We start from the raw sequence: 27,828 nt of genomic DNA on the forward strand, positions 1-27,828 counted from the left end.
CATCTTTGTCTAATCCATGTGTTCTTTTAAGGCAGGCACTAGGTAGCATTTATTGGTCTTTATAGTCCCAATGCCTGTTAAATGACATGAGCTCAATTTTTGAACGAACAGCATGTTTTTAAAAAACTGCCTTAGTGTGTGAAAACCACTGCCTTTATCCAACACCTTGTGAACTTTGTCAACTAGTTGTCACCTTCAAGTTTTGATATGTAAAACGGCATAAATAGCACCTGCCATTCTAAGGTGGCTGAATAATTGTTGTGAGGAGACGCCCCAAACCGCGCACCAGTTCCACACCAGTAGCACGAGAATCACCTGGAAATTTAAGTGTTGGGCCCTCTCACTCCTTACTCCAGGCCTACTGAATCAGACACCGGGAGTGAGGCACAGCAATCTACGTTTTAACAAACTTTCCAGTCATTCTGATACGTGCTCAAGTTGAGAACATCTGACAGAAGGAATGCAAGCACGGCAGACACAGCTGCGTCCCCACCTAACATCCGTCCTTCCAGACGCTACCTTTGCTGAGAGTGTCCTGATTTGATTCCCAGCTCTTGAGGGTAAACTTGGTTAAACTAGTGGTTCTCATTTTGGCCTCAGGACCCCTTTACACTCTTAAACACTAACACCACCAAAAAGCTTCTGTGTGTGATGTCTATCGTTTACCACATAAAAAATTAAAATATCTTAATATTAATTTAAAAATAAATCAATTACACATTAACAATATTTTTATGTAAAATAATCATTTCCCAATCTTCCTCCCCCTAATAATGAATAGTATGACATCACTTTACATTTTGCAAAACTCTTTCTGACTTAATAGAAGACAGCTGGATTCTACTCCGCAATACTACATGTCATGTAGCCTCTGGAAAACATTGCACACTCATGAGAATGAGTGAAAATGGGAAATGTTTTAGTATTACAAAAAAAGTTTTAAATAATTTTATGCTTTGTATGGAACCACAGAAGACCCCATTTAGCAAAAGCAATTTTAGGCAATAAGAACAAAATGGGAGGTATTAATTTACCAGACTTCAAACTATACTACAAGGCTGTTGATATTAAAACTGCAAGGTATTGGCACAAGTGCAGGGGACACAGACCAGTGGAACAGAACAGAAAATCCAGATATAAAACCATCCTCATATAGCCATCTAATCTTTGACAAAGCAGACAAAAACATACTCTGGGGAAAAGAATCCTTATTCAATAAATGGTGCTGGGAAAACTGGATAGCCACATGTAGAAAACTGAAACAGGACCCACACCTTTCACCTCTCACAAAAATCAAATCACGGTGGATAACAGACTTAAATCTTAGGTGTGAAACTATTAGAATTCTAGAAGAAAATGTGGGAAAGACTCTTATAGACATTGGCCTAGGCAAAGAATTTATGAAGACCCCAAAGGCAATCACAGCAACAACAAAAATAAATGGGACCTGATTAAATTAAAAAGCTGCAGAGCCAAAAAAACAGTCACGTGGGCAGACAACCTACAAAATGGGAAAAAATTTTCACATGCTACACATCTGATAAAGGACTGATAACTAAACTAGATCTACTCAGAACTCAGGAAAATCAGCAAGAAAAAATCAAACAACCCTATCAAAAAGTGGGCAAAGGACATGAATAGAAATTTTTCAAAAGAAGATAGAATGGCCAACAAACATGAAAAAATGCTCAACATCTCTAATCATGAGGGAAATACAAATCAAAACCACAATGAGGTATCACTTAACTCCAGTGAGAATGGCCTTTATCAAAAAGTCCTAAAACAATAAATGTTGGTGTGGATGCGGAGAGACAGGAACACTCATACACTGCTGGTGGGACTGCAAACTAGTGCAACCTCTGTGGAAAGCAATATGGAGATACCTTAAACAGATACAAGTAAACCTACCATTTGATCCAGCAATCCCATTATTGGGCATCTACCCAAAAGAACAAAAGATATTCTATAAAAAAAGACATCTGCACCCGAATGTTTATAGCAGCACAATTCACAATTGCAAAGATGTGAAAACAACCCAAATGCCCATCAAAACAGGAGTGGATTAGTAAAATGTGGTATATGTATACCATGGAGTATTACTCAGCTATAAGAAATAACGGTGATATAGAATCTCTTATGTTCTCCTGGATAGAGCTAGAACCCATTCTACTAAGTGAAGTATCCCAAGAATGGAAAAATAAGCACCACATGTACTCACCAGCAAATTGGTTTCCCTGATCATCACCTAAGTGCACATTTGAGAATAACACCAATTGGGTGTCGGGCAGATGGGGGGGGGGTGTATACCTACATAATGAGTGGGATGTGCACTGTCTGGGGAATGGACATGCTTGAAGCTCTGACTTGGTGGGGGGCATGGGCAATATACATAACCTAAACTTTTGTACCCCCATAATATGCTGAAATTAAAAAAAAAAAAAAAAAGAATAGCATGTTTAAAAAATGATCATTGTAAAGCACAAATTGAAAAAAAAAATAGTTTTGACCATACAAACCTCCTGAAAGAGTCCCAGGGTTCCCCAAATCATGCTTTGAGAACCATTTGTCCAAACTAATCATGATGTTTCATTCTTTTCGCCAGCCACTGGTTTAAGGGGTGGGCACAGGCCCCTGTTCTAACCAAGGAAAACCGAGAGGCAGTGTGCTTGGGGTAGCACTTCCAAAGAATTCCTCACCTCCTAAGGAGACACTAGAAGAGAGGGCCATTACCTACCTCTGCCTCTGGGCCAAGTAAGGTGGCTGACATCCAAACATATCATTCAGTCAAAAGATGAAAACATGGAAAAATCTCAAAGCAGCAAAGCCCCGATGGACTGTGCCTGGAGTTGTCCCACCCTCTGTATTTCCTGTCTATGAGATAACCTGACAACTGTGTGCAAGGAGGCCTTGGGTATGGTAAGAGGGAGCAGATTTTGTAACCAGGGTAGAATTAGGGACAGCCATCAAGAAAGTAGCTATTGAATTTATATTAAAGAATGACTATGGAAGAGGAAAAAGACTGAGGAAAAGCTGAGTATATCAAGTGTGTACACACCATTTCTAGGTTCTCTCACTTTCTCTTATTAAATCAATCTGCTGCTCTTCCTCTCAAGCCTCCCCTTACCCAATCCCTCCTTAAATATCCTATTTCAAGAAACTCTATACAGCCTACAGACACCTGAAGCAGAGTATCTCTTATGAGGGAAAAGTGACAAAATAATTTTTAAATGGTTCTTTATTCATAAACTTGATGCAAGTTTACAAAATTTACTGTACATTGCCAAATAAATCTGCAATGAAAAATAAAAAAAAAAAAAACAAAAAACAAAGCATGCCATCTGTGCAGCTGTCAATCTGCTAGCCATCAGGATATTAAAGAATTCAATAATGTATTCAAGATTTAGCCTTAGGTTTAAGGAACTTAAGGAACTTTAATGCTTTAAAGAATTCTGCCTTGTCACTTGTTATCTGAGTAACTGGCAATCAAAACTTTATATAAATGTAACCGAGTGAACAAAAATACTATAAAGTCTTTATCTACTGCCCTCTTAACCAAAACAGAATCAAAAGAAATTAAACACACACAATAATGCAGAAGTGCCAAGTCTCTTGGATATGGTTTACAAAGTTAAAAACTGAATCTTAAACCAAATGCATAAGAAACACTTTTGAACTTTGTAACTGGTTTGTGCAGAAAAGTGTGCTTCTGGATTTCTTTTTAAAAGTGCTTAATAACTACAATTTACTTTTAAATCAAACTTAGGTATATAAAAAAATCGATTACCAACCACACAGGACTGATTCAGGTAAGGCAGTAAAATGGGGAGTACCTTGATTTGAGTTAGGTTTTATAAAAGAATTAACATATGGAGAGTTCCTATTATTCTTTCATTGTAAAAGCCATTGTTATGACTATAGCAAAAATTTTAAGAGTCTCCAAATTAGGTATCTTTTTGTACTTGACTGCAGCTTTTGCTCAAGGAGTCTTTGTGCCAATCACTTTATAAGTTTATTAGTTTACAAATGATTGCAACATCCCGTTAATAAAATGGAAACATAAAATGACTTAGTATTTTAAATAACTTCAAGTTCTATACTGTGGCTTTTCTTCATAAGAAATCTTGAACCAACAAGAAGCAGATTCAGCCCAGCAAGACTCTGATGCCCCAGTGGAAATTACTACTTACAAGCCTTGACTGGCATAGCCTTGCTTTGCTTTGCCTAAAAGCACAATATAACTCAATTAAGAGTGTATCTTCAGGAAATAGTTCCTATCTTCACATAGCCATAAAAAATTCTTTAAACAATTTAGGTTTCCTGACATTATTTTGGCAATATCATAAAATGGTTTTAGACCTCAAAAAGCTGCTGTGATTTAGAAGACCTGAAATTTTCTAAACCAATATTGAACATCAATTAAACTTTTATTGGCCCTAAACAGAACAGTATCTTGCAAATCGTCATAACCTATGGACTCTTTAGGAAAATTACCCTGAAGTTACATCTTCAGTAACCTGATGCTGACTCGTCTGCTTAAAAGATTTCACTTTTCAAGAAAAAGAGATAAGGAGTGGCCAGTATGTATATTTATCAGGAAAAATACAGTAAAGGCCCCACTGCTCAGTCCAAGATACCTAAAATGAGCAAAATGAAAAGGCTGTAACTTATACTGGATGTCAGTTGACAGATTATCCACTAAAATATCTATTAGCTAACATCTTCGGTACTGCTGTTATAGGGGCACTCAAAGCTTGTGTCTGCATGTTGGAAAGATTTTCTTTAAAGCAACATTGGTCCAAACGTATGACAGTCAACATATTTAGCCATCTTCCTTTGGAGGGGTGTACCAGCCTGAAACAGAATGCAAAAAATAAATAAATAAATAAGTTAAAATAATTCCTAAAACAACTAGGAGAACTGGCATTTATTAAGGTTAACTACAGTCTCTAGTCATAATTTTGGTGTTTAAATCTACTGTAAAAGTTACACTTATTCCTGGGTCAGTAACACTGCATTTTGATATGCTCACAATAGAAAGTTATTTTCTATGGATAAATTGTACTTGCATTTTCAACACAAGAGCTTTTATATTAATGGAATTCCTAACTAAATATGGTAGTGTGGAATATTAAACTACATGATAGATTTTATTCCATTTCAATTCTGTACTTGAAAGTAAACTTCATTGAAAATAACTATTCCCAAACAAAACCCTGGCATTTTAGAATGAACTAGGATTGTCATCAGCACAATGATGTCATTTTCACCAATGAGGAAGCCACCGAAGGAGGTGTAGTGACTAAATGACTGTGCCTAAGATCAGAGTTAGCAGCAGAAGCCAAACTAGACTCACCTCAATCTACTGTATGACATGGTGACTATAGTTAACAATATATTGTATTCTTGAAAGATGCTGAGACAGTGGATGTAAAGTGTCTCACCACAAAAATAACTATGTGAGGTGATGCATATGTTAGCTAGATTTAACTATTCCACAAAGTAAATATACTTCAAAACATCCATGTTGTACACAATCCAATTTTATCTGTTAATTTTTTAAATATAAGATTTAGAAATTATAGAATCCATCTCTCCTGATTCTGAATCTGTTGCTCTTTCACCATTGGCTACACTTACACACTCCGAAATACATGATTTTCTGTAAACATTTTTGAATGCAGGTTGTAATATTTGCTTTAAGAAAAAAATAAAAGACATAAGAAAAAATATGACTGTTTCCCAGACTCCACCAAAATCTAAACTCTCTATAGAAAGGCAAATTAGATTAAGTACTGTTTGGTACAAAATAGACATTGGAACAGTATGTCTATACTAATATTTGTAGAGCATCCATGTGATTATGAAGTAGCATACAGGTTTCTTTGGATCTACTTATTTAGTGTGCCAGCTATGATTAAGAAAACCTGGCCTTGTCCTCAAATTTTACCATTTCTCTCTTTGGCTTGAAAATTTTGTTTTGAATCCTATTTCCAGAAGTAAGCTATCACTGAACACGTGACAAGTTTGCTTTGTCATTAAAATGAAAAAGAGCACAAAACACAAATCTTGAGTCACAAACTGCCACCTTTCTAGCAAAGTAAAGAACACTTTACAGGCTCTGGCATGCACCTGTAGTCCTGCTACTCTGGAGGCTGAGGCAGAAGGTTCACTTGAGCCCAGGAGTTGGAAGCCGCAGTGAGCTATGATCACACCTGTGAATAGCCACCGCACTACAGCCTGGGCAACATAGCAAGACTCTGTCTCTCACAAAGTTTTTGAAAAAACACCTCACTGTTAATACTCTCCTTAAAGAAAATCACTTACTAGTATTTATTTTGCACAGAAAGGCAGTTTCACTACCACTACTGCAATGAATACCTTATTATCAGCACTTAGTTACAAAGTGCTATACATACACACTACTCTTTTCCTTCACAAGTTTGGCAAGATAGACATTATGTCAATTGTAGAGATGAAGAAACTGAGCCTAGAAGAGATAAGGGGACTTGCTCAGGACCACAGACCCAGTGAGTGACAAAACTGGCACTTGAAAATAGGTATTCCAATTCCAAGTGTAGTTGGCTTTTTAAATCTTACTGTTAGAGACAAAAAAAAAAAAAAACACACACACACACACACACACAAAACATGTATTCTAAATAAAGTACAAGCAAGAATTAAATGCCAATAAAGGTTATGAAAGGTATTTTAGGATTTAACTTTTTTATTAATTTACTACTCATACTCAAGTGTATACTGAAATTAGAACTCATCTTACTTAGATAAATGTATAAGATTGTCAAAAGCATTAAATATAGTCTGAAGGTGTTTCAGGAAAAGCTGGTCATGATCCTGACTACATCTACTCAGTTATAACAAGAACTCCACCTATAAACAGTGGCCTTTAACTCCTTTCCTATCCTAACACCATAGATTTCAAGTGAGTACAGGGAGTCATCCATTAATCTACTTAAAAATCCTGACTGACTCAGAGGTACCCAGGCTGAGTGTTTAAGATACAAAGATTGTGAATAAAGCACAATGATGTTAAAGGTTCACTGCAAGATTCTGAATGCAGCACAAGTTAAATTTTTTTCACTATGGCAACAGTACTTTAAGAAATTAAAGCAAAAACAGAAAGACAAAACAGGATAAATATCAATATATTACATAAAACTTCATAAATGCCAATACATACTTATTGAATTAAACATACCATTTTTCTCATGTATCTGTACAATGGAATTATAGGATTGTTGAGCTCTTGCTAGATTATATTGATTCTGAAAGAGAATTATACATTTTAAATCAAAACTAACTAGATGAAAGTCATAATAAATTCATGAATGCATCAATGCTGTGCTTAAAAGAACACAGGAAATGGAATTATATTTTCATTTCAAAAACAATTTTAATTTAAACTCTCAATTTCATTATTCTTTACAATTTTGTAAGAATAACAAAAACAAAATTGTACTCCAATAAAAATTTACAAGCTTCAAAGTTCATTTTTGGAAGTCTTCCTACCATTGGATAAGCACAAGCCTTTTTAGTTCTAGTGTTCCTCTTCCATACTGATGAATCAAGTTCAAGGATGCTATTTGGACATGAATAAAACTCAAAGTCTCTTCCTCATAACTTCTATCTAAGTTTACATACACATAAAACTTTCAGATAAGAAAATATTAAGCTTCAAGGGCTACACATATGAATGACAATTTGAGGTAGAAATCTAAAGAATGCCTATAACTGGCACCAAGCCATTACTAAAGGAGTCCTCTTTTGGGAAAAATACAGTCTCTTCTAAGGTGCCAAATCTAGGATCAATTTTGTCACCGTAAGTACAACTGATCTACATCTTAACTTCCAATTAAGATATTAATATCATGAGTATTTACCATAGTGGTACATACCTATCTAATATATTGCCATAGAATTTTTTTGAGTAATAAATTCACACAGTACAAGAATCGAAAATGTATAAAAAAAAAATTCTAAGAGAAAATTCTCCTTCCTCCCTGTCCCCCAACCACCCAGGTTCCCCCAATTTATCCGCGTTCCTCCATTCAAGTTAATCACTATTACTAGTTTTTTGTATGTCCTTCTTTAAGATTATGCAAAAAAATTCATGTATGGCCCATTGTTATTAGCCATTGTCCCCTGCTTTCCCCCAACTAACGGTTGCATGCTACAGACACTGTTCTGCCTCTTTTCTCATTTGTCATACCTTGCAGCTTGTTCCATATCAGTATTCAGAAAGCTTTTCCTTTCTTTCTTTTACTTCTATCGTATGGATACTCAAAGTCAGTACCGGTAGACATTTAGGTTGTTCTCAATATTTTGCTATTACAGTGTTACAATGAGCAACTCTGTACACATATTTGCAAAGTACTAGTAAAAATGTCCCCGTGGAGTTGCTGGGTCAAAAGACTTATATGCCTTTGTAATTTTGAGATATTGCTAAACTGCCCTCTATAGGACAATATGTGCTTTACCACCAGCCATCTATGAAAATACAGGGATACTGCCTCACCAACAGTATTTCATCACACCTTTGTGATTTTTGACAATATACAAGGTGAAAGATGGGCTCTCAGTGTAGTTTTGATCTGCATTTCTATTATTCAGTGAGGTTGAGCATGTCTCCATCTGTTCACAAGCCATTCATTTCTATTTCTATAGATTTTTTATATCCTTTTCCCATTTTTCTACAGGATAGTGTTTTTTAATTTCTAAGAGTTCCTTAAAGTACCAAAGCTCTGACGTAACACACCTAACAAACTAAAACATATAAAGCATGCAATACTATTTTCTCAAAGTTAATGAAAACTAGTGTTTTTCAGTCTGTACGTTTACAAAAAGGACAAAAATGAAAGATATGGAAACAGCCTGTACATAACAAAGCACACTCCTCCTGAAACTCCCAGTCACATCCCACCCCACTGTCTACCCAGCCAAGGCACGGCAGAAAGGGTCAGCCTCCCCACTCTCAACTGTCAACAGTGAGGTATTCAGGCTGGTTTAACGGGGACTAACGGGGACGTTCTGCAGAGGCTTTACTGGAATGTGGAGTTAGCCCTTTCTATTTTTCTAACTCACTGATTTCTGCTTATGTCTTTGTATCTCCATTCTGTTTTCCTTCAGGTTACTGGATTGTCCTTTCTGAGTTAGAGGCTCAATTCATTTTAATTCTTTTTTTAATAAGGATTTTAAGGCTGCGAATATTCCTCTGAGCTCTCCTTTAGCTTATGGTGAGTAATGATTGCATTATTGCTAATCGCTAAATAGTCTGCAGTTTTAATTTCAAATTCCCATTTGACTTAAGGGCTACTGGAGTTTAAAATTCCACAAAGAAACATTTTGTTTTCTGGTTTTGTTATAACTTACAGTTTTATTTAATTAGGATCAGAGAATGACATCTATCCTTTTCTTTCTACTTTTCAGACTTTGAGGTTTTCTTTATGGAACAGGATTAGCTTCATGAATGTTTCAGATAGAGAGGGAAAGGGAGGATATTCAATATATATATAGAGAGAGGGAGAGAGTGAAGAATAGATAGAATTTTAGTATTTTAATTATGGTTCAATTCCAACTATTTTTAAATTCATTTGATTTTTTTAGCCAATATTTAGAAGTATGTTTAATTTCCAAATTCATGTAGGTTTTTATTAGTCTCTGCATTACTGCCTTCTAACCTTAATTGTATTATATTTAAATTATTATTATTTATATGGTACCAATTGTTTTTAAATCTTCTGACTTGCTTTATGGATTAATATATTAAGAATTTTTCCCCTATATTCCATATATGCTTGAGAAGGACATATAATATCTAATTATTGGGTATAGAGGTCTATGTTTATCCATTAGACCATTCCTGTTAATCAGTTGCTCAAATCTATATTTTGACATTCTGTTTAACTTACCATAAGCAGGGTATGTTGAAATTTCCAACTATGGTGGTAGACTTGTCAATTTCTCCCTGTGGTTTTAGCAGGTTTTTTCTCTGTATTTTGAGGCTATTTGGATAGGTACATGAAGTACAAAAATTGCTACAGGCCGGGCACTGTGGCTCACGCCTGTAATCCTAGCCCTCTGGGAGGCCGAGGCGGGTGGATCGCTCGAGGTCAGGAGTTCGAGACCAGCCTGAGCAAAAACCCGTCTATATTAAAATTAGAAATAAAAATTATCTGGACAACTAAAAATATATATAGAAAAAATTAGCCGGGCATGGTGGCGCATGCCTATAGTCCCAGCTACTCGGGAGGCTGAGGCGGGAGGATCGCTTGAGCCCAGGAGTTTGAGGTTGCTGTGAGCTAGGCTGACGCCACGGCACTCACTCTAGCCCGGACAACAAAGTGAGACTCTGTCTCCAAAAAAAAAAAAAAAAAAATTGCTACAGTCTCCTAGTTAGCTCAGACTTTTATCATTTAGTTCACTCATGCTTTCTGTTCCAAGATCCTACCTTGTTTAACAGATACTAGAGCTACATCACCCTGTTTTTGATTAATGTATACATAACCTTATCACCCTTCCCCCTTTATTAAAAAAAAACTTTAAGTCTTTTTGAATCCTATTTTAAATACACTCCTTAAAAATAGCTGGATTTTGTTTTGTTAATTCAATTTAACTGGTAACTTTAGGTCATTTACATTTGTTATGACTGATGTATGTGAACTTGCTTCTATCACCTTTATAACTTCTATTTCTCTCACTTTTTAATATACTTTTAGTATTTCCTCCTGGGATTCCACTAAGCCATATCTTAGACCTCACTCATCTCTTTCAACATGTGCCATATTATCTATCCCCATGTGTCTCTGTGCAACATTCTGGATTACTTCTTTGGAGATATCGTCTAATCAATTTTCTCTTCTGATAGATAATCCATCTATTGAGTTTCTCATTTCAACAACTGTATTATTTCTGTAAGTTCTATTTAATTGTTTTCTCATAATTCCTGGTAGTCTTATTGCTTGTCCAATTTTATGAATTCCATCTTTTTCTTTATGTTAGATTTCACATATAACTATTTTCTCACAATTCTAATATCTGATGCCTCTGTTCTGTATCTGAAAATTCCAAAACCTATGAAGTCTCTGGGAATACATATCTATTGTTCATCATTTCTGCCAATTCTCTTCTATGTTGGGTTGCCTACTTGAATGCTGTGATCTTTGACTGAATTCATATTTGCTTAACTTTACTCTTTGGGAATCCTGAAGGCTTAAATAAGAGATGCTTTCCTCCCAGAAAGTATGTGTGTCTGCTTCTGGTGAGAGCTGTGGATACAACTAATATGAGACCATTTTAGCGCCCCCTGGAGAATATCAGGGTTACGCAAGGTTCTCAGATTTCGCTCTGTAAGCTTGCTACTTTATAAATAAAAGACTAGACTGCTTAGTATAGGTAGCCACTCGCTGCCCCCTGCCTTGCAAAGAACAAAAACAAAACAGATCTCTCACCTGAATGTGATCACTAACTAGGGGATTCTGTAGGTGAATCACTGGAGGTTTGCGGGCAGTGGGGAAAGAGAAGTGCCCTTCCCGACTAGAGAAATAGGTCAGGAGCTGTCCCAAGGGCTGTGTGCTCCAAGATTTCACTATAACTCAACTACCAATCCCTCTAATAATAGTGAATGGAAGCACTATCTTGCCTTTAACCCCAAATTCCTGCTAGAAGTCATGATAACAGACCTCTGCTTTGGAAGGCTTTCTCACTACTATGTCCTAGAGTGGATGTTACACCCTGTGTTTCATGTTAACTGAACAGAAAACCAGCCTGACGACCAACATCCTTCTGCCTCATGGCTGGCTCTCAGCTCCTGAGGGCTAAGCCTAGGTGAACCAGACTGGTCCCCATTCTTGCTCTGCTACCCATGACCTCAAGACAAGTTACCTAACCTCTGTGTGCTTCAGTTTCCTCATCTACAAAACGAGGACAATAGCAGTATCGACCTTTTAGGTTATTAAGAGGGTTGAAAGAGTTAATATAGGTAAAAATTTCAGACTAGAGCCTAGCACATAAAGCTCACTAGGAATTAAGTATTATAACATGATCTCAATTTTGCAGAACTTCAAAGTACATATAATTTTTTACTTATTAGGCTATACATACCAATAATAAAAACTGTACATAAGAGATTTTTATAGTATTCAGAGATGATATTTTGTATTTCCATGGTTTCAGTTGTGATTTCTCCTTTTTCGTTCCTGATTGAGCTTATTAGAGTCCTTTCTTTTCTTTTTTTGGTTAATTTAGCAAAGGTCTGTCAATTTTGTTTATCTTTTCAAAGAACCAACTTTTTGTTTCATTAATCTTCCATATAGTTCTTTTGTTAATGATTTCATTTAGTTTTGCTCTGATCCTGGTTATTTCTTTTCTTCTGCTGGGTCTGAGATTGGTTTGCTCATCCTTTTCCAGTTCCTTGAGACAATTAATTAGATTATTGATTTGTGATCTTTCTGTCTTTTAGATGTAGGCATTTATGGCTATGAATTTTTCTCTCAGGACTGCTTTAGCTGTATCCCAGATTTTTTTTTTATTGTAGTTGTTGTTTAAGACTCCTGGTTTGACTAAATGTATCCCAGATTTTGATAACTTGTGTCCCCCCTTTAACATTTAGTTCAAAGAATCTTTTGATTTCCATCTTAATTTCCTCCTTGACACAACTATCGTTCAGCAGTATGTTTAGTTTCCATGAGTTTGTGTACAGATGAGTGTTTCTGTTGAAGCTGATTTCTAATTTTATTCCACTGTGATCTGAGAAGATGCATGGTATAATTTGTATTTTTTTAAATTTGTTGAGACATGCTTTTTGTGACCTAGGATGTGATCAATCTTAGAGAATGTTTCATGAGCTGATGAGAACAACATATATTCAGTGGGTTTTGGGTAGAATGTTCTGTAAATGTCCGTTAGGCCCATTTGTTCTAGAGTTCTGTTTAAGTCCATTGTTTCTTTGTTTATTTTCTGTTAGGAGGATCTGTCCTGTTCTGTCAGAGGGGTGTTGAAGTCTCCAGCTATTACAGTGCTGCTGTTTATCATTTTACTTAGATCAAGTAAGATTTGCTTTATGAATCTGGGAGCACCTGTGTTAGGTATGTAAATATTTAGAATTGTTATGTCTTCTTGTTGAATTGTTCCCTTTACCATTATAAATTGAACATCTTTTTCTTTACTTTTGTTGATTTGAAGTCTATGTTATCTGATATGAGAACTGCTACATGTTTATAATAAACATAAGACAAAAAGAACAGATACTAAATAATTAAGTGATTATCAATGAGTATCTTCAATTTTCTTATACTTATGTTTTCTATAGATCTCTTCTGTAACAAGAACCAAATGAAAATGAAATTAATTGTCTCAAGAAGAATTAAGTCAACACAGAAAGAAGCCTCACAAAGTAACATATAGTTTACATGAAGTTCTTAATAAAAGTACCTTATTTGCTCCAAACTGTACTCTGGCTTTGCCTTTGACTAAGGTGGCATTTATTTGCATGATGACGGATTCTATTGAGTAGGCACTGCTCCAGCCCTACAGGAAAAAGAAAACACATCTCTAAAACACAGTAGTATTCCCCATTCCCACTTGGGAAAACCTAATGAAATGGCACATAACAACTCAACAATAGCAAATCGGTTTTAAGAAGTTTGTAGTCAAGGGAACAAAGTAAAATTGGACTGTTTCCAGAATCTCACAAAACATTTAAAAAAAAAACCCTACATTCTAAGGGCCTAACATGAGCAAATTATAACCTTAAATAAACATCACTTTTAATGCCTATCCTAGCATAGATTCAGCACCAAGTACAATGTCATTTTATTAGGTTACCTTAAACAGCTTTTTTCTTTTAAAGTAGATGCTATTAAAAAAAAAACTTAATTTTTTAAAAGTGGAAGCTATTACATAAGAACTTTTCTACTTAGAATCTAACTGCATAATCAAAACATTCTTGAGGTTGACAATTGAGTACCATAAGAAAAGTTACCTGTTTTGTGAGAAGTTCCATACATAATGCTCCTCCACCCAACACATACCTTAAAAAGAAAAAAGGAATCATACAAAATTCTCTTGATCTCAATGTTCCTTCTCAAACAATTTTTAAAGCACCATTACTTAGAAAGTATGTATACAAGTAAAGATTAGAACACGCAAAAATGAAAACAGCTGCTAGGGAAATAGGACTATAAGTTTTAAGGTCATTGCTGTAAATCTAGTCAATTCTTAAAACATTAATTGTTCTTAGAACAGAATACTTTTAGACTTCTATGATACCAGAAACTAATAACTTAGCCCTAAATAATCCAAAGAATGGGACAGAAGAACCAGTTTTCTTAAAGGGCATTCAAGTGTTCTTTGCATCTTAAACTTTCTCTACCATCATGTTATATAGCCAAGAGTTTTTCCTCCAACAATGGCACCAACCTTACCCTATCCATAATAATGAACATCAGGATGTATTTTATGGCTTAATTTTTTATCCACTCTGTTGTCAAAATCATATGGTTCTGACCATGAAGTCTCTCTCAGGGACTCAATTCTCTTTGCAGGCCAGAGGACTGCTCTCTGAACCAAAGACAACTCCTATGGATTGCTCAGATCTGCCTTTAGGAAATCAGTATTTAGATCAAGATTCTTCAGCCTTTTAACCCTTTCTCAAACAAAATAATTTCATTCCTCCCTTAATATTACTTGAAACTTCAAAATACATTAAATAAAATCAAGGGAGTGATAATTTTATTAGAAAAACTGTGGTAATTTTAAAAACACAAAAGCTAAGACCACTGATTAGGTCTATGTGAATGAAGTCCACCACAAACTGACTTGTCCTCTGGAGTTTTGCTTTGCCCATGCCTTTCCCTTACCGGAGAGTCCTTCTGCTTCCTTCCAAATGCCGTATTTTTCCCCCATAAAACCTGCCAAGACCATTCTAGCCTGTGAATCTTCCATTCCACTAACCAAATGCATCCTCGTGTTGACTAAACCAAATTACTTTGCAGTGAAGTAAGGAATCTAAACATTTCTACTGCTGAACATTAACAATAGTAATTGTTACAGTGAAATTATTCAATAATGAAAAGAGAAAGAAGTACTCTTCAACTTCTCCATCCTGTAGAATTCAAGCAAGTATCTCTCTTACTTGCTTTTGCACAAACCCTGTGACCTTTCAAAGTGAAAGTTTAATAGGAGGGAAAGAAAACCTAAAAGAAAAATACCCCCCCAAAGTTTAATTTGGGTGAAGAATCATGGGATTAACAAAACAAAACAAAAAACTTCTGCATATTCTCTTGTATTCCTGAAACAAATCTATCTCCAACTCTGTGAATCTCCCACCGGGCTAAAAGAGTATCTTGTACATAATGAGCACTTGCTGATTTAACAGAATTAGAAGATCTATAGGTTCTCATTTAGATTTTGGTTCCACAACTGCTCAAAGTCTAGTAATCTGTTAGTAAGTTAATACCATACTTGTTCTATACATTTTGGAAAAGTTAAAGGTAGATATGGACTTGTTTTAGGAAAAGGAAGTATGCAGTACACACTAAGTTAACCATTATCCAACGACCACTGTTCCTTTAAGTTCCCTGCTCTTTCTATGAAGGAGCACAGAGTGTCATTGGGTGGGAAGAAGGAAATTTTTACATTTCCAGGTCAAAAGGACGTACATTTGTACAAGCACATGATACCTACACGAATGTTTGCTGGATGTCTAAACACAAGACAGAAGTAGTTCTAGTACCTACATAAAAAGTGAGATAAGTAAACGTTTCCTTAACATACAATATCAGCAGCATTTACACCTAAAAGAAGTGGTTGATTCTACTTCTCTATTGAATTATTCATTTTATCAATATGTGTTCCCAACTCTTATTGCTCTTTGCCTCCAAAGAGTTCCTGAGACAGTTCACAGACACTAGGCAAAACAAAAAAAAAAAAAATTAATAATCTAAGTCATCAAAGGATAATATGCCACACATATGAACATAGTAATACTTTAACTTAAAAAATTTCAGTTGCCAAAGTTGTGTAGCAAGTGCTATCCTAAGCTCAGCCTCTATAGGCATTCGGTTTATAATTACTATAAAAGATGCCAGCCACAAAGGCTACACTTTATATGATTCTATTTATAGGACATGCAAATCTAGAAAGAGAGTAGACCAGTGGTTGCCAGACTCAATGGTGGGAGAGACGGGGATAGGGAGTGACTGCTAATGGGGTTTCTTTCTGGGGTGATGAAAATGTTCTGAAATTAAGTAGTGATAATGGTTGCACGACTCTAAATATACTAAAAACCACTGGATCATATACTTTAAAAGGATGAGTTTTATCGTGTTGATACATGAATGATATCACAATAAAGCTGTTAGTTTAAAAAAAATTTGTCTATGTCAAGAAGTAAATAGGGTAGTAGCTAGAAGACATGGTATAAAAAAATATATATGGAACAAAAAGTGCTTGATAATCTACCCAGAATCACACAATGCTTAAACTTTACCTTAATTCTGAGATTGCAAACTCTGAATTTTATCAGCAATTCACAATTTTTAGTTCTCCATTTTATAGTTTTTATTAATAGTTCAGCCAATAATTCCTCTACCTCACTGAACAGTTGACTATGAAGACCGAATCATTGATTCTGCCTCAATTGAGCTTTTCACTCCTCTTTCCCTTCCCCGTTATTACTGCACCAATTTAGGTTCCCACCCCTTCACTCAAAGATAGCAGCACTGGCTCTCAGCTAGTGTCATGTCCTGGGCTTCGTGAGCAGTGTGTCTTGTAGTCTATTCTACTGTCACCAGATTTATCTTTCTAAAACATTTTCTCTACTGTTGTTCCCTTGTTCCTGCACCAGTTATGGAGAGAGGAATTCAATACCCAGGGATAATAGTTTGTTTACAAGGGGAAAGAAAAAGATGTGTCACCAGCTCCATGGTGCTATGTTTGTACAAGACATGTCAGCACTATTTCTTACAACTCTTCTGTATGAATCCTACCCACCTTGTGCTAGAGCTCAGACTGGCCTGGTATACTCTGAATATATCATACTCTTTCCTAGAAATGTGACTGTGTTTACTTTTTACCGATCTACATAATTGTCCTTCAACCTCCAGCAGCTGACCAACCCCACTCACATTGCCAGGCCCAGCTGAGATCCCACCTACTTCATGGAGTCTTCCCAGGTCACTAATGCCAGAGCAACTCCTTGCTCCTTTAAACCTCAGAGAACTTAAACCCATACTTAACACTTGACATTCAGTGGAGTACTTAGTGCTTTTAATCCCTTTATATAGCTGGCATTTGGTATAATGGAAAACACTTTCAGGGGTCAGAAGATTATTTGGACAAATCACAAGCTGACTTATTACTCAGATTTTTCATTTGAATAATGGGGATAATAACCCCATTGTGGCAAAAAAAACAATCAATGAAGAGAAACTATGTAACAGATTTTAAAACTGAAAATGGAATTATTCCTAAGTTCATGTATTTGTCTCTACTACTGGGAAGTAAACTACTTAAGATCACAAACTTAAAATTCCTGGGATTTCTCACAACAAAATGTGAAAAATCTATGCTAGTCGATTTTATAATCAGATTTCAAAATTCTTCAAAGTATTTTTATCCATTTATCTTGAATTTTCAGAATTTTTCCAAATCCTTTCCTTGATTATTTTTTTCTCTTGAATAAGATTTAACAAAAAATAACCTTTCTTTTCCCATATTTTCAGGAATTTTGAGTAAACATACGATTTTATGAACAAGCACAAAACTAAAGCACCACAGTATGTCTTCTCCTCAATCAGTAAAGGCTTCGTAAAAAAGATATTTTAACATGAAACAATGGAAAACACAAGAACTACAACTTGATGGCTAGTAAAAGACTGGTATTGTGAGCAAGAGACGCAAAGGCTGAAAGATGATCATTTTTCACTCCTAGGTTTGTTTTGCATATTTACCTACCATTTCAGCTTCCAAAATTCGTCATGAGGCTTTATGACAAGACAAGTTTTTATAGAACTTTTACTGCCTAATCCAAAACAGTCTAGGACAGCCTTAAAGGTAACAAAATGAAATTTTATACAATTCTAAACAACTTTGTTTCATGCTCAATTAACCTGTGACTTCCACTCATCTTTGGGATCAACTTTGTAACAGCCTGTCAGAAAGAGACCCCTAAAATCCACCCACATTACGTCAGCTTTTCTTGCTGGCCAGCAGAAAATATATGAGAGTCATTTGGAACTCTCAAGTAGTTTTTTTTTTTGTTTTCTTTTTTTAATTTCAGAATGTTAGGGGGATACTGTTTTGATTACATATATTGCCTTTGTGTCACCCAAGCCAGAGCTACTAGTGCCTGTCCCCCAGACAGTGCATTCTGCACTCATTTGTTACAAATTTACCCATCCCCTCCCACCTGCCCAGCACTTGATGACTACTACTTCCATGTGTGCACCTAAGTGTTGACCAGTTAGTACCAGGTGAGCACATGTGGTGCTTGTTTTTCCATTCTTGCAATACTTCACTTCGAAGAATGGGCTCTAGCTTCAATCAGGATAATACTAGAGGTGCTAGATCACCATTGTTTTTTGTGGCTGACTAGAACTCCATGGTATACATATACTACATTTTATTAACCCACTCACGTACTGATGGGCACTTGGGTTGTTTCCACATCTTTGCAATTGTGAATTGTGCTGCCATAAACATTCAAGTGCAGATGTCTTTATTATAAAATGACTTTTTTTCCTTTGGGTAGATGCCTAGCAGTGGGATTGCTGGATCAAATGGTATTTCTGTTTTTAGTTCTTTAAGATACCTCCATATTAATTTCCATAGAGGTTGCACTAGTTTGCAGTCCCACCAGCAGTGTAAGAGTGTTCCTGTCTCTCCACACCCACACCACCATTTGTTGTTTTGGGACTTTTTGATAAAAGCCATTCTCACTGGAGTTAAGTGATTATCTCATTGTGGTTTTGATTTGCATTTCCCTGATGATTAGAGATGTTTAGCACTTTTTTATTATTTATAAAAGCACTTATTTATTATTCTGTCTTCTTCTGAAAAGTTTTGGTTAATGTCCTTTGCCCACTTTTTAATGGGTTGTTCGATTTTTTCTTAATTTTCTTAAGTTCTGTATAGATTCTAGTTATCATCCTTTTATCAGATGTGTAGCATGCAAATATTTTCTCCCATTCTGTAGGTTGTCTATTCACTCTAATAATATTTTCCTTGGCTGTGCAGAAGCTTTTTAATTTGATCAGGTCCCATTTATTTATTTTTCTTGTTGCTGTGATTGCTTTGGGGGTCTTCTTCATAAATTCTTTGCCTAGGCCAATGTCTATAAGAGTTTTCCCAACATTTTCTTCTAGAATTCTTATGGTTTCATGTCTCAGGTTTAAGTCTGTTATCCATTGTGAGTTGGTTTTTGTGAGAGGCGTGGATCCAGTTTCAATCTTCTGCATGTGGCTATCCAATTTTCCCAGCACCATTTATTGAATAGGGATTCTTTTCCCCAGTGTATATTTTTGTCTGCTTTGTCAAAGATTAGATGACAATATGAGGATGGTTTTATATCTGGGTTCTCCGTCCTGTTGCAAAGGTCTATATCTCTGTTCTTATGCCAGTACCAGGCTGTTTTGGTTAGTAATAAATTTCTAACAGAGTAGCCTTTCCCAAAGAGCAAACCAGAGGACACCTTCCTCTTAGATGCTTGTAGGGTAAAAAATTATGAATTAAATAAATTTGGGAAAAGCTGTTTAACATCATCTTGGAAAGTCACATCAAAGCTCCAAGAAGTCCTTTGGTAAAGAATAGTTTGAGCCTGGTTTCCCAAAATCCTGCAATCCTTTCAAAACAAGTATCCATTAATCTATCACTGTACTAGTGCTCACAGAACATTCTGGGAGATGTGGCGAAGGATAAGGCTGCAGGTATCAGGTAAGCAAACCCTCAAGAAGCAGTATTACTGGCCAGGCGTGGCGGCTCACGCCTGTAATCCTAGCACTCTGGGAGGCCAAGGCAGGAAGATTGCTTATGCTTAGGAGTTCGAGGCCAGCCTGAGCAAGAGCAAGACCCCATCTCTACTAAACACAGAAAAATGAGCCAGGCATCATGGCACATGCCTATAGTCCCAGCTACTCGGGAGGCTGAGGCAGAAGGATTGCTCAAACCCAGGAATTTGAGGTTGCAGTGAACTACAATGACGCCACTGCACTCTAGCCAGGGCAACAGAGCAAGACTCTGTCTCAAAAAAGAAAGAAAAAAAAGAAAAGAAAAGAAATGTTACTGTGTTGCAGAACTCAAAATGGGCTGAGCACATCCATATGTAATATTAAACCATGCTTTTTATTTATCCTGAACTTTATAGATAGACACCATGCCCAAGTAACTATTTTGTAGTATCAACACAATTAATACATATTCTGGGCCGTGCACGGTGGCTCACGCCTGTAATCCTAGAACTCTGGGAGGCCAAGGCCGGTGGATCGCTTGAGGTCAGGAGTTCGAGACCAGCCTAAGCAAGAGTGAGACCTCGTCTCTACTAAAAATAGAAAGAAATTATCTGGCCAACTAAAAATATATATAGAAAAAATTAGCTGGGCATGGTGGTGCATGCCTGTAGTCCCAGCTACGCGGGAGGCTGAGGTAGGAGGATTGCTTGAACCCAGGAGTTTGCGGTTGCTGTGAGCTAGGCTGATGCCACGGCACTCACTCTAGCCCAGGCAACAGAGCGAGACTCTGTCTCAAAAAAAAAAAAAAAAAAAAACATATTCTGACTATACAGAAATGATTCTTAAGATTTGAGTCCAAATAAGCATGTAAAGCAAACATAATTAAAAATAGTAAGTGCAGGAGCAAACCACTTCTGCAGAAAATTCTGAAGTCTTTAAATAGTTGCCCATATTTTCACCCTAAATGTAATTATTACTATCTCGACTGTAGAAATGATCAATGGAAGGTCTGCATATTTTTAGATTTTAATCATCATAATGTGGATTATCTCACAAAATAGAATTAGCTTAGTATTTTAAAATTCTCAAATTAGTTTAATTGCTCCTTACACAGAGGATCTATAGAACATTTCATAACCAACCTGAGTACAAATTCTGATCTCTTCCCCACCATCGTAAGACTTCTAATCACAAAAAAGCATCAATACGAACTTCAGTAAAACTGCATGACAATTACCATTTGATTCTACTGAACTGCAACTACTACCTCTAGAAGGAACTAGACAGCCAGTTCCAAAGGCTCGTGAGATTTCCTGTGATTATACCTAGTGATAGCAAGCATGTGGGAATCACTCTCAAGTAACTTCCTCTAAAAACTTCAATCACAATTTATATTTGAAAAATATTTGGGTATTTGGTGGTGAAATATATATGAACAGGAACCATTAAAAACTCTACCTATAAACAATAAAATGGTTTATAACCAATGGTGTTGAATGTGGGCCCCAGACCAATAGCATCAACTTCACCTGGGAACTTCTTAGAAATGTAAATGTTCAGGCCCACCCCAGACCTAAATAAAACACCCTGAGACTAGTTCTCCAAATGATTTTGTTGCACACTATTAAAAAAAAAAGTAATCGCTTAAACTTACCCTCCTGAGAGAACAGGTAACACCACTCGAACAAAAGGCGGATCAAATGGAAAGTTATCCTAAAAAGCAAATATGTTTAATTAATTTTAAGAACATCCTTAAGACCATATTCAGAAAATTCTGAGCCAATAAATAATATGTACATTTACTATCAGATAATGAGTGAGGGTCATAAAGTTAGTACCAAAAAAACAAAACGAAGTGAAAACTAAAGCAAATAAAAATGCGGTTTAAGATCAGGCCCAAACAGAACTGTTTTTATAAACTTATGAAATACAGGAAGGGGTTTCCCTTCCAAAAGAACTATATGAAGGAACCATTCCAATGACGATACACTGGGTAATTCAGATCAATCTTCTGGCTGAGAACTAGAAAAGATAGGCAAAATGTGAGTCACCGGGCTAAGAGCAGAAAGAAAAGGGAACCTCAGAGAGCAGGCCTTTTCCCTTAGGTTTTCTTCCAATTACAGAAGAGAAAGACAAGAGGTTAACAAGCTGAGTAGAAGTCACAGACCCACAGGGAGATAAACATTGGAGCTCAGGGTCCAAAGAGAGGCCCTGATAAGTCTCCCACACTGTAGGTTGGGGCCCTGAAGGACAAACTGCAAACTGCCCAATGAAGTCCGGCTTTAAATCATTTCAATTTCTGATTCGATGAGGTGATCCTGGGTTGCTAATACCCAAATGTAAATCCTCCCTGGAGTAGAGTATTACCTAAGGCTTCCAATTAGCTCTATAATTTTTCATACGTAATGTCTATCACTAAAAATAATCAGCCATGGGCCTTACAGACGACATGATCAGAAAATAAGAGGCACAATAGACAGGAAACCACAAGGGAGCAAGATAATAGAGTTAAAACCCTGCTGGGTATGTGCGAGGAAAGGAAAGGCAAGATGGAAAATCTGAAGAGAACTGCAAATTGTAAAAATGAACCATATGGAAATTCTGACATTTAGAAACGTAACAACTGCAATGAATAACTTAATGGATGAGTTTAACCATAGCAGAAACTAAGAGATTCAGTAAATTGGAAAACAGCAGAAAAACAAAAAGGTGAAAAATGCAGACAATAAGACAAGACAATATATGGAAAAGGTCTATCACATACATAGAATCCCCGCAGGAGAAAGAAGGAGACAGAGCAATATTTGAAGATATAGTTGCCAAGAATTTTCCAAAACTGATCAAAGACTTCCCAAGATCTAACCACCATAAATACTTCAAGAGGAAGTAGAGGCTATGGTAAGAAAATATCTTCAAGGTGCTGAAAGAAAGCAATTGCCAAGCTAGAAATCTATCCTCAATGAAAATACTCCGCAAAAACAAAGTAAAAATAAAGGCATTTTCCTATCTACAGGCCCACACTAAAGGAAATACTAACGGGTATTTTCAGGCAGGAGAAAGATGATCTAGATGAAAATGTGGAGAATAAAGAGCATGAGAAGAGCGAATATGCATGTAGATCTAAGTGGACATTGACTATGATAGAATAATTATGTGTAGGGTTTTAGATAAGTATAGAACTAAAACACATGACAGTAACAGCACACATTTGGCAGGGAGTGCATGACGAGCAAAAGAAAAACATATAAATTAACAAATTTATAATAGACTTTGACAAGTCAAGGACATGTACTGTAATTGTAGAATAGTAAAGAAGAGAACTACTAAACTAACAGAGGTGGGAAACTGTAGTAATAAAAAAATAATCCAAAAGTGAAAATGGAACATGGAGCAAGGATGACAAATAGAAATCATCTAAAGATGGTAGATTTAAACCCAAATATCAATGAAATAACATTAAATGCAATGGACTAATTGGTCCAATTAAAGAATGATCATCTTGGCCAGGCGCGGTGGCTCATGCCTGTAATCCTAGCACTCTGGGAGGCCGAGGCGGGTGGATCGCTCGAGGTCAGGAGTTCGAGACCAGCCTGAGCAAGAGCAAGACCTCGTCTCTACTAAAAATAGAAGTTATCTGGCCAACTAAATATATATATATATATATATATATATAAAAAAAAAATTAGCTGGGCATGGTGGCACATGCCTGTAGTCCCAGCTACTTGGGAGGCTGAGGCAGGAGGATTGCTTAAGCCCAGGAGTTTGAGGTTGCTGTGAGCTAGGCTGACGCCATGGCTCTCACTCTAGCCCGGGCAACAGAGCAAGACTCTGTCTCAAAAAAAAAAAAAAAAAGAATGATCATCAGACTTGATAAAAATATATGAAGAGAGGAAGATGAGTTAGAAGATGAGAGAAAAGAAATCTCTGCTACTTCTTAGGCTACCAAGCACAATTCTCTCTTTCAAATTCCCAGTCCTGGGCACTGAAGCTTTCCAGAAGAATAAGAACTTTTCCAGTAATGAACTGAACCAAAGACCGTAGCTGAAGTAGCCAAGAGTGTTATCAGTCAGCCCCTGGATGGCTAGGAGAGAAGGCCAAGAAGGTTGCCTCTCATCTTCCTCCTGCAGGCAGGCAGAGAAATGGCATATTGCCTCTAATAAAGATATGTCAGGAGATCTGAGAGAAATTGCCCCCAATTTCTATGTTCAAACAAAAAGGGATTAAAGGAAACAATGAATACAATATCTTTTAAAAAAACAATTTGAAGGTAAGGAATCTAAACATTTGTTTCATCCAGTTATTTCCAAGGAACATAAAAATGCAATTTAAACTGGGAGTAAGAATAAGCAGCATAATTTCAATACTTTAACTCCCTTCCTCTGCTTGCTCTCGAATAAGATTCTGAGAAACATAAAAACTATGAAAATTCAATCCTACTAACAGGAAGATACATGTATTTCTGATGGCTGAAGTAGATAATCTTAGATTTCTACTACAAGTTAGGAAAGAAAGAAACCTACCCACCCAAGATACCAACTTAATGACCGTTGTTACAATCTACTTTCAAACAAGCAGCTCCCCTTTAATAATATCTACAATTTAACAGACATAATGAAAAGAAGAGATGCAAAGCATGGTAAACCAAAACCTCATTTAATCTCCTATTATTTAGATCTTTCAATATGTGATGCCAAATCAGCGACTACAAAGCCTCACATCAATTGATTATGTGAGAACTACCTTCATTTTAAGTAGTTCTTCTGAGTAACTATTCTGTATCAAAACCTGGGGATTCTACTCCATAAACTCTGTACCCTGGAACTTAGTAATCAAGATTTTACAGAAATAAAAAGGAGTTCTTCAGGAAAAAAGTGAGGCGGATGGGGGTGTGGTTGAGGATGACTATGAAAAGGAAGTTTGAGCTACCTTGGTTAGCACACGTGAACTCAGACTCTCAGGCTTCACAAGGGGCTCAGAAGGTTATCTGGATTTTCAGTTTAACATCTTGGCCTCCTAAGCTATTCTTAAGGATGAAGAACATTCTCTTTTTGAAAGACTACATCACCAGATGGCTCTAAATAGTTACAAATCACTTCCTTATATTGAATTGAACATCGCCTCTTTATAATTTGACTTATTTGTTCTAGTTTTATGCCTTGTGTTCACCAACAAATCAAACTAATGCTTCCACTTACTCAGTCCTTGAAATAGTTGAAAGCAAGCTATCATGAACCCCCATGTTCTTCTCTCCAAATCCACGATTTAAGCAGCTATCTTAGGACATGAAATAGAATCTCTTCCAACCCTGGCTACTAGCCTCTAAATGAGCCTGAATTTGTCTAAAGAAACACTTCTTAAAGTATTAACATTCCCTCACAATTCAATTTAATAATTCAGATGTTGCCTGAGAAGTCAGAAAACCACTTCCTTAAAAGCATACAAAATGGATTTACCAAGCTGCTGTCCCATTCCCTCCTGCCTCCATTTCCAGCCTTGTGTTATATCTCAAGTTCCATTTTTCTTATCATTCATGGCTCTCAGGTTGTCACTGGGGACATCGAGGCCATAAATATAAATTGTTCTGGCTCCTTCCTGGGTCATACCTGCTATCCTCCAAAGCCTGTGAATCCTGATACTAATAACTTGGCAATTCAGTTTAAGGTCCTCTTCATAAGGTCAGTTAGCTCAAGGCGATCATATTCTTCCCAGGCCTCTTAAGAAATACTCCAACCCTAGAAAAGGCCCTTCTTTCTGGTATCAGAAGCCATGGTCCAGAAACACAAATCCAATAGAATTTCAGCCATTTACATCCCAGATCATCCCCTCCCTGAAGTCTCTACCTACAGTAGGAAAAAATAATGAAAACACTACCTGCAGTCACAAGTCCTCCAGTTTCATGGCCAAGATTTCATATTTCCTTAAAGATATCTCCCCCAAGGAGGAAGTGACAGGAGAAGGGCACACAGGGGGCTTCTAACGTACTGATAAGGTGGTTTTTGTTTTTTAAAGAGACAGGGTCTCACGGTCACCCAGGCTGTAGTATAGTGTCACGATATAGCTCACTGCAACCTTGAACTCCTGAGCTCAAGTGATCCTCCTGCCTCAGCCTCCCAAATGGCTAGAACTATAGGCATGCCACAGTGACTGGCTAATTTTTAAAAAAAATTTTTTAGACATGGGGTCTCGCTATGTTTCCCAGGCTGGTCTCGAGCTCCTGGCTTCAAGTGATCCTCCTGCCTCAGCCTCCCAAGTCTAAGGTTTTATTTCTTAAGTTTGGTGTTGGGTACATGAGCATATGCTTTAATGTTTTAAAAAAGAAAGATACTTTCCTGGTTTTCCAGTGTTTTTTGTTTTGTTTGGCCTGGGCATTTCATTCATTCCCCCATAAGAATCAGTAAAAACGCAGTCATTAGCAACTTCAATAAACATAGACCAGATTCACATTCTAAGGAGACAATCCAGTTGACAACCACAACAGTTCTGACAAAAAAACTGAGTGAAAATACTGATATTTGGGCAATTTCAAGAAAATTCAATCATAACCTATATCCCCAAACAAGAACACGCATGCACAAAAGCGAGGTAAGAAACTTTCAGAAAATTATAACCATTCTTTTTGCAAGTATAAAGAAAGTATTCTTTCATGTCTTTGTTTTCCTTCAAAATAATCTCAGATCCATAGACTTTAAACCATTACATTTTATCCAGATTTCATATTAAATCATTAACATTTTATCTAGATTCCACTGCTATTCTTTTTTAACCTTTATGTTTGATAAAGTATTTTTAAGATGCTAAAAATAACACATAAATTTAGAAAAGTACCTAAAATATAGAGGTACATCTTAACAAATTATTGTAAAGTATGTGCCCATGTGACCACCACCCTGGTCAATAAAAGATTACAGTCTGTATGCAAGAACCCCGCAGATGTCCCCTGCAACACCTCCGCACTCCCACCAAAACGAGAGGGAGTCCTTATCCTAACCTGTATGGTAATCACGTCTTTGCTCTTCTTGATAGTTTTGCTGCCCACCCAAGTATGAATCCACAAATTAGTGTTTCTCAGCCTTTCTTTTAATTTTTGCCCCACTAAGAAGCCTCTTTAGAAATTCTTTTTCCTAATTCCATCTCCCTGCCGCACGGAATTTTAACACCACAGATGTATCTGTTTCTGTTCTCTGGCCCTTTGGAGAGCATCAGACCATAGCTAAGATTTTTTCACTTCAAGGACCAATTTTCACCCCACTGGGGATGGTATTGCCTCCACTGAGAATGCATGTCCTAATCAATATTAGTTTTACCTATTTTTGAACTCTATATAAATGAAATTATACAAAACAGATTTTGGAGTCTGGTTTGTTTTACTCAGCAATATATTTAAGATTCACCCACCTTGTTGCATGTAGCTGTATCCATTTTATGAATATCACAATTCTCCATTTTATTGGAATGAACATGGGTTATTTTCTGTTTGAGGCTATTATAAATAGTGCCACTCTGAACATGCTCCCAGTGCACCTAAGTCCTGATTTCTTACAGAGTATATACCTATAAGAAATCCTGAACCACACAGTATGAGTATCTTCTAACTTTACCAAATAATACCAAATTGCTTTCCAAAGCACTGCACAAATACATGCCCATCAGAAGCAGATGGGGTCCCATTACTATTTTCTTACCTTAAAAGAGAAGTTAAGCAAAATATATTCTATGCCTTCTTTTTCTTTTAAGATCTGAAGATCACTGTGCAAAGGACTATCAGGGTCAACCCTAAGAATTACAAAACACAGTTCAAACAAAACTGTTAGAACATTTTTCTTACTAAACTCAAAAATGAACCAGTCCAAGTGCTAAAACAGAGCCC

At 36.5% G+C, this 27,828-nt stretch overlaps 1 protein-coding gene across 1 annotated transcript in view; it reads right to left on the reverse strand.

The window, feature by feature from the left end:
- Positions 1-3,217: 3,217 nt before the first annotated feature.
- UBE2Q2 (ubiquitin conjugating enzyme E2 Q2) overlaps positions 3,218-27,828 on the reverse strand; it is a 55,613-nt gene continuing 31,002 nt past the window's right edge. Inside the window, exons 8-13 of the mRNA XM_045541992.1 lie at positions 27,644-27,734; positions 21,616-21,674; positions 13,997-14,045; positions 13,447-13,542; positions 7,217-7,283; positions 3,218-4,851 (exon numbers count right to left, since the gene is read on the reverse strand). Coding sequence (XP_045397948.1) covers positions 4,820-4,851; positions 7,217-7,283; positions 13,447-13,542; positions 13,997-14,045; positions 21,616-21,674; positions 27,644-27,734 — 394 coding nt within the window. The 3' untranslated portion in view covers positions 3,218-4,819. The remainder of the gene's footprint in view (positions 4,852-7,216; positions 7,284-13,446; positions 13,543-13,996; positions 14,046-21,615; positions 21,675-27,643; positions 27,735-27,828) is intronic.

This window comes from Lemur catta, chromosome 1 (assembly GCF_020740605.2).
Source record: "Lemur catta isolate mLemCat1 chromosome 1, mLemCat1.pri, whole genome shotgun sequence".
In the NCBI taxonomy this organism is placed as follows: Eukaryota; Metazoa; Chordata; class Mammalia; order Primates; family Lemuridae; genus Lemur; species Lemur catta.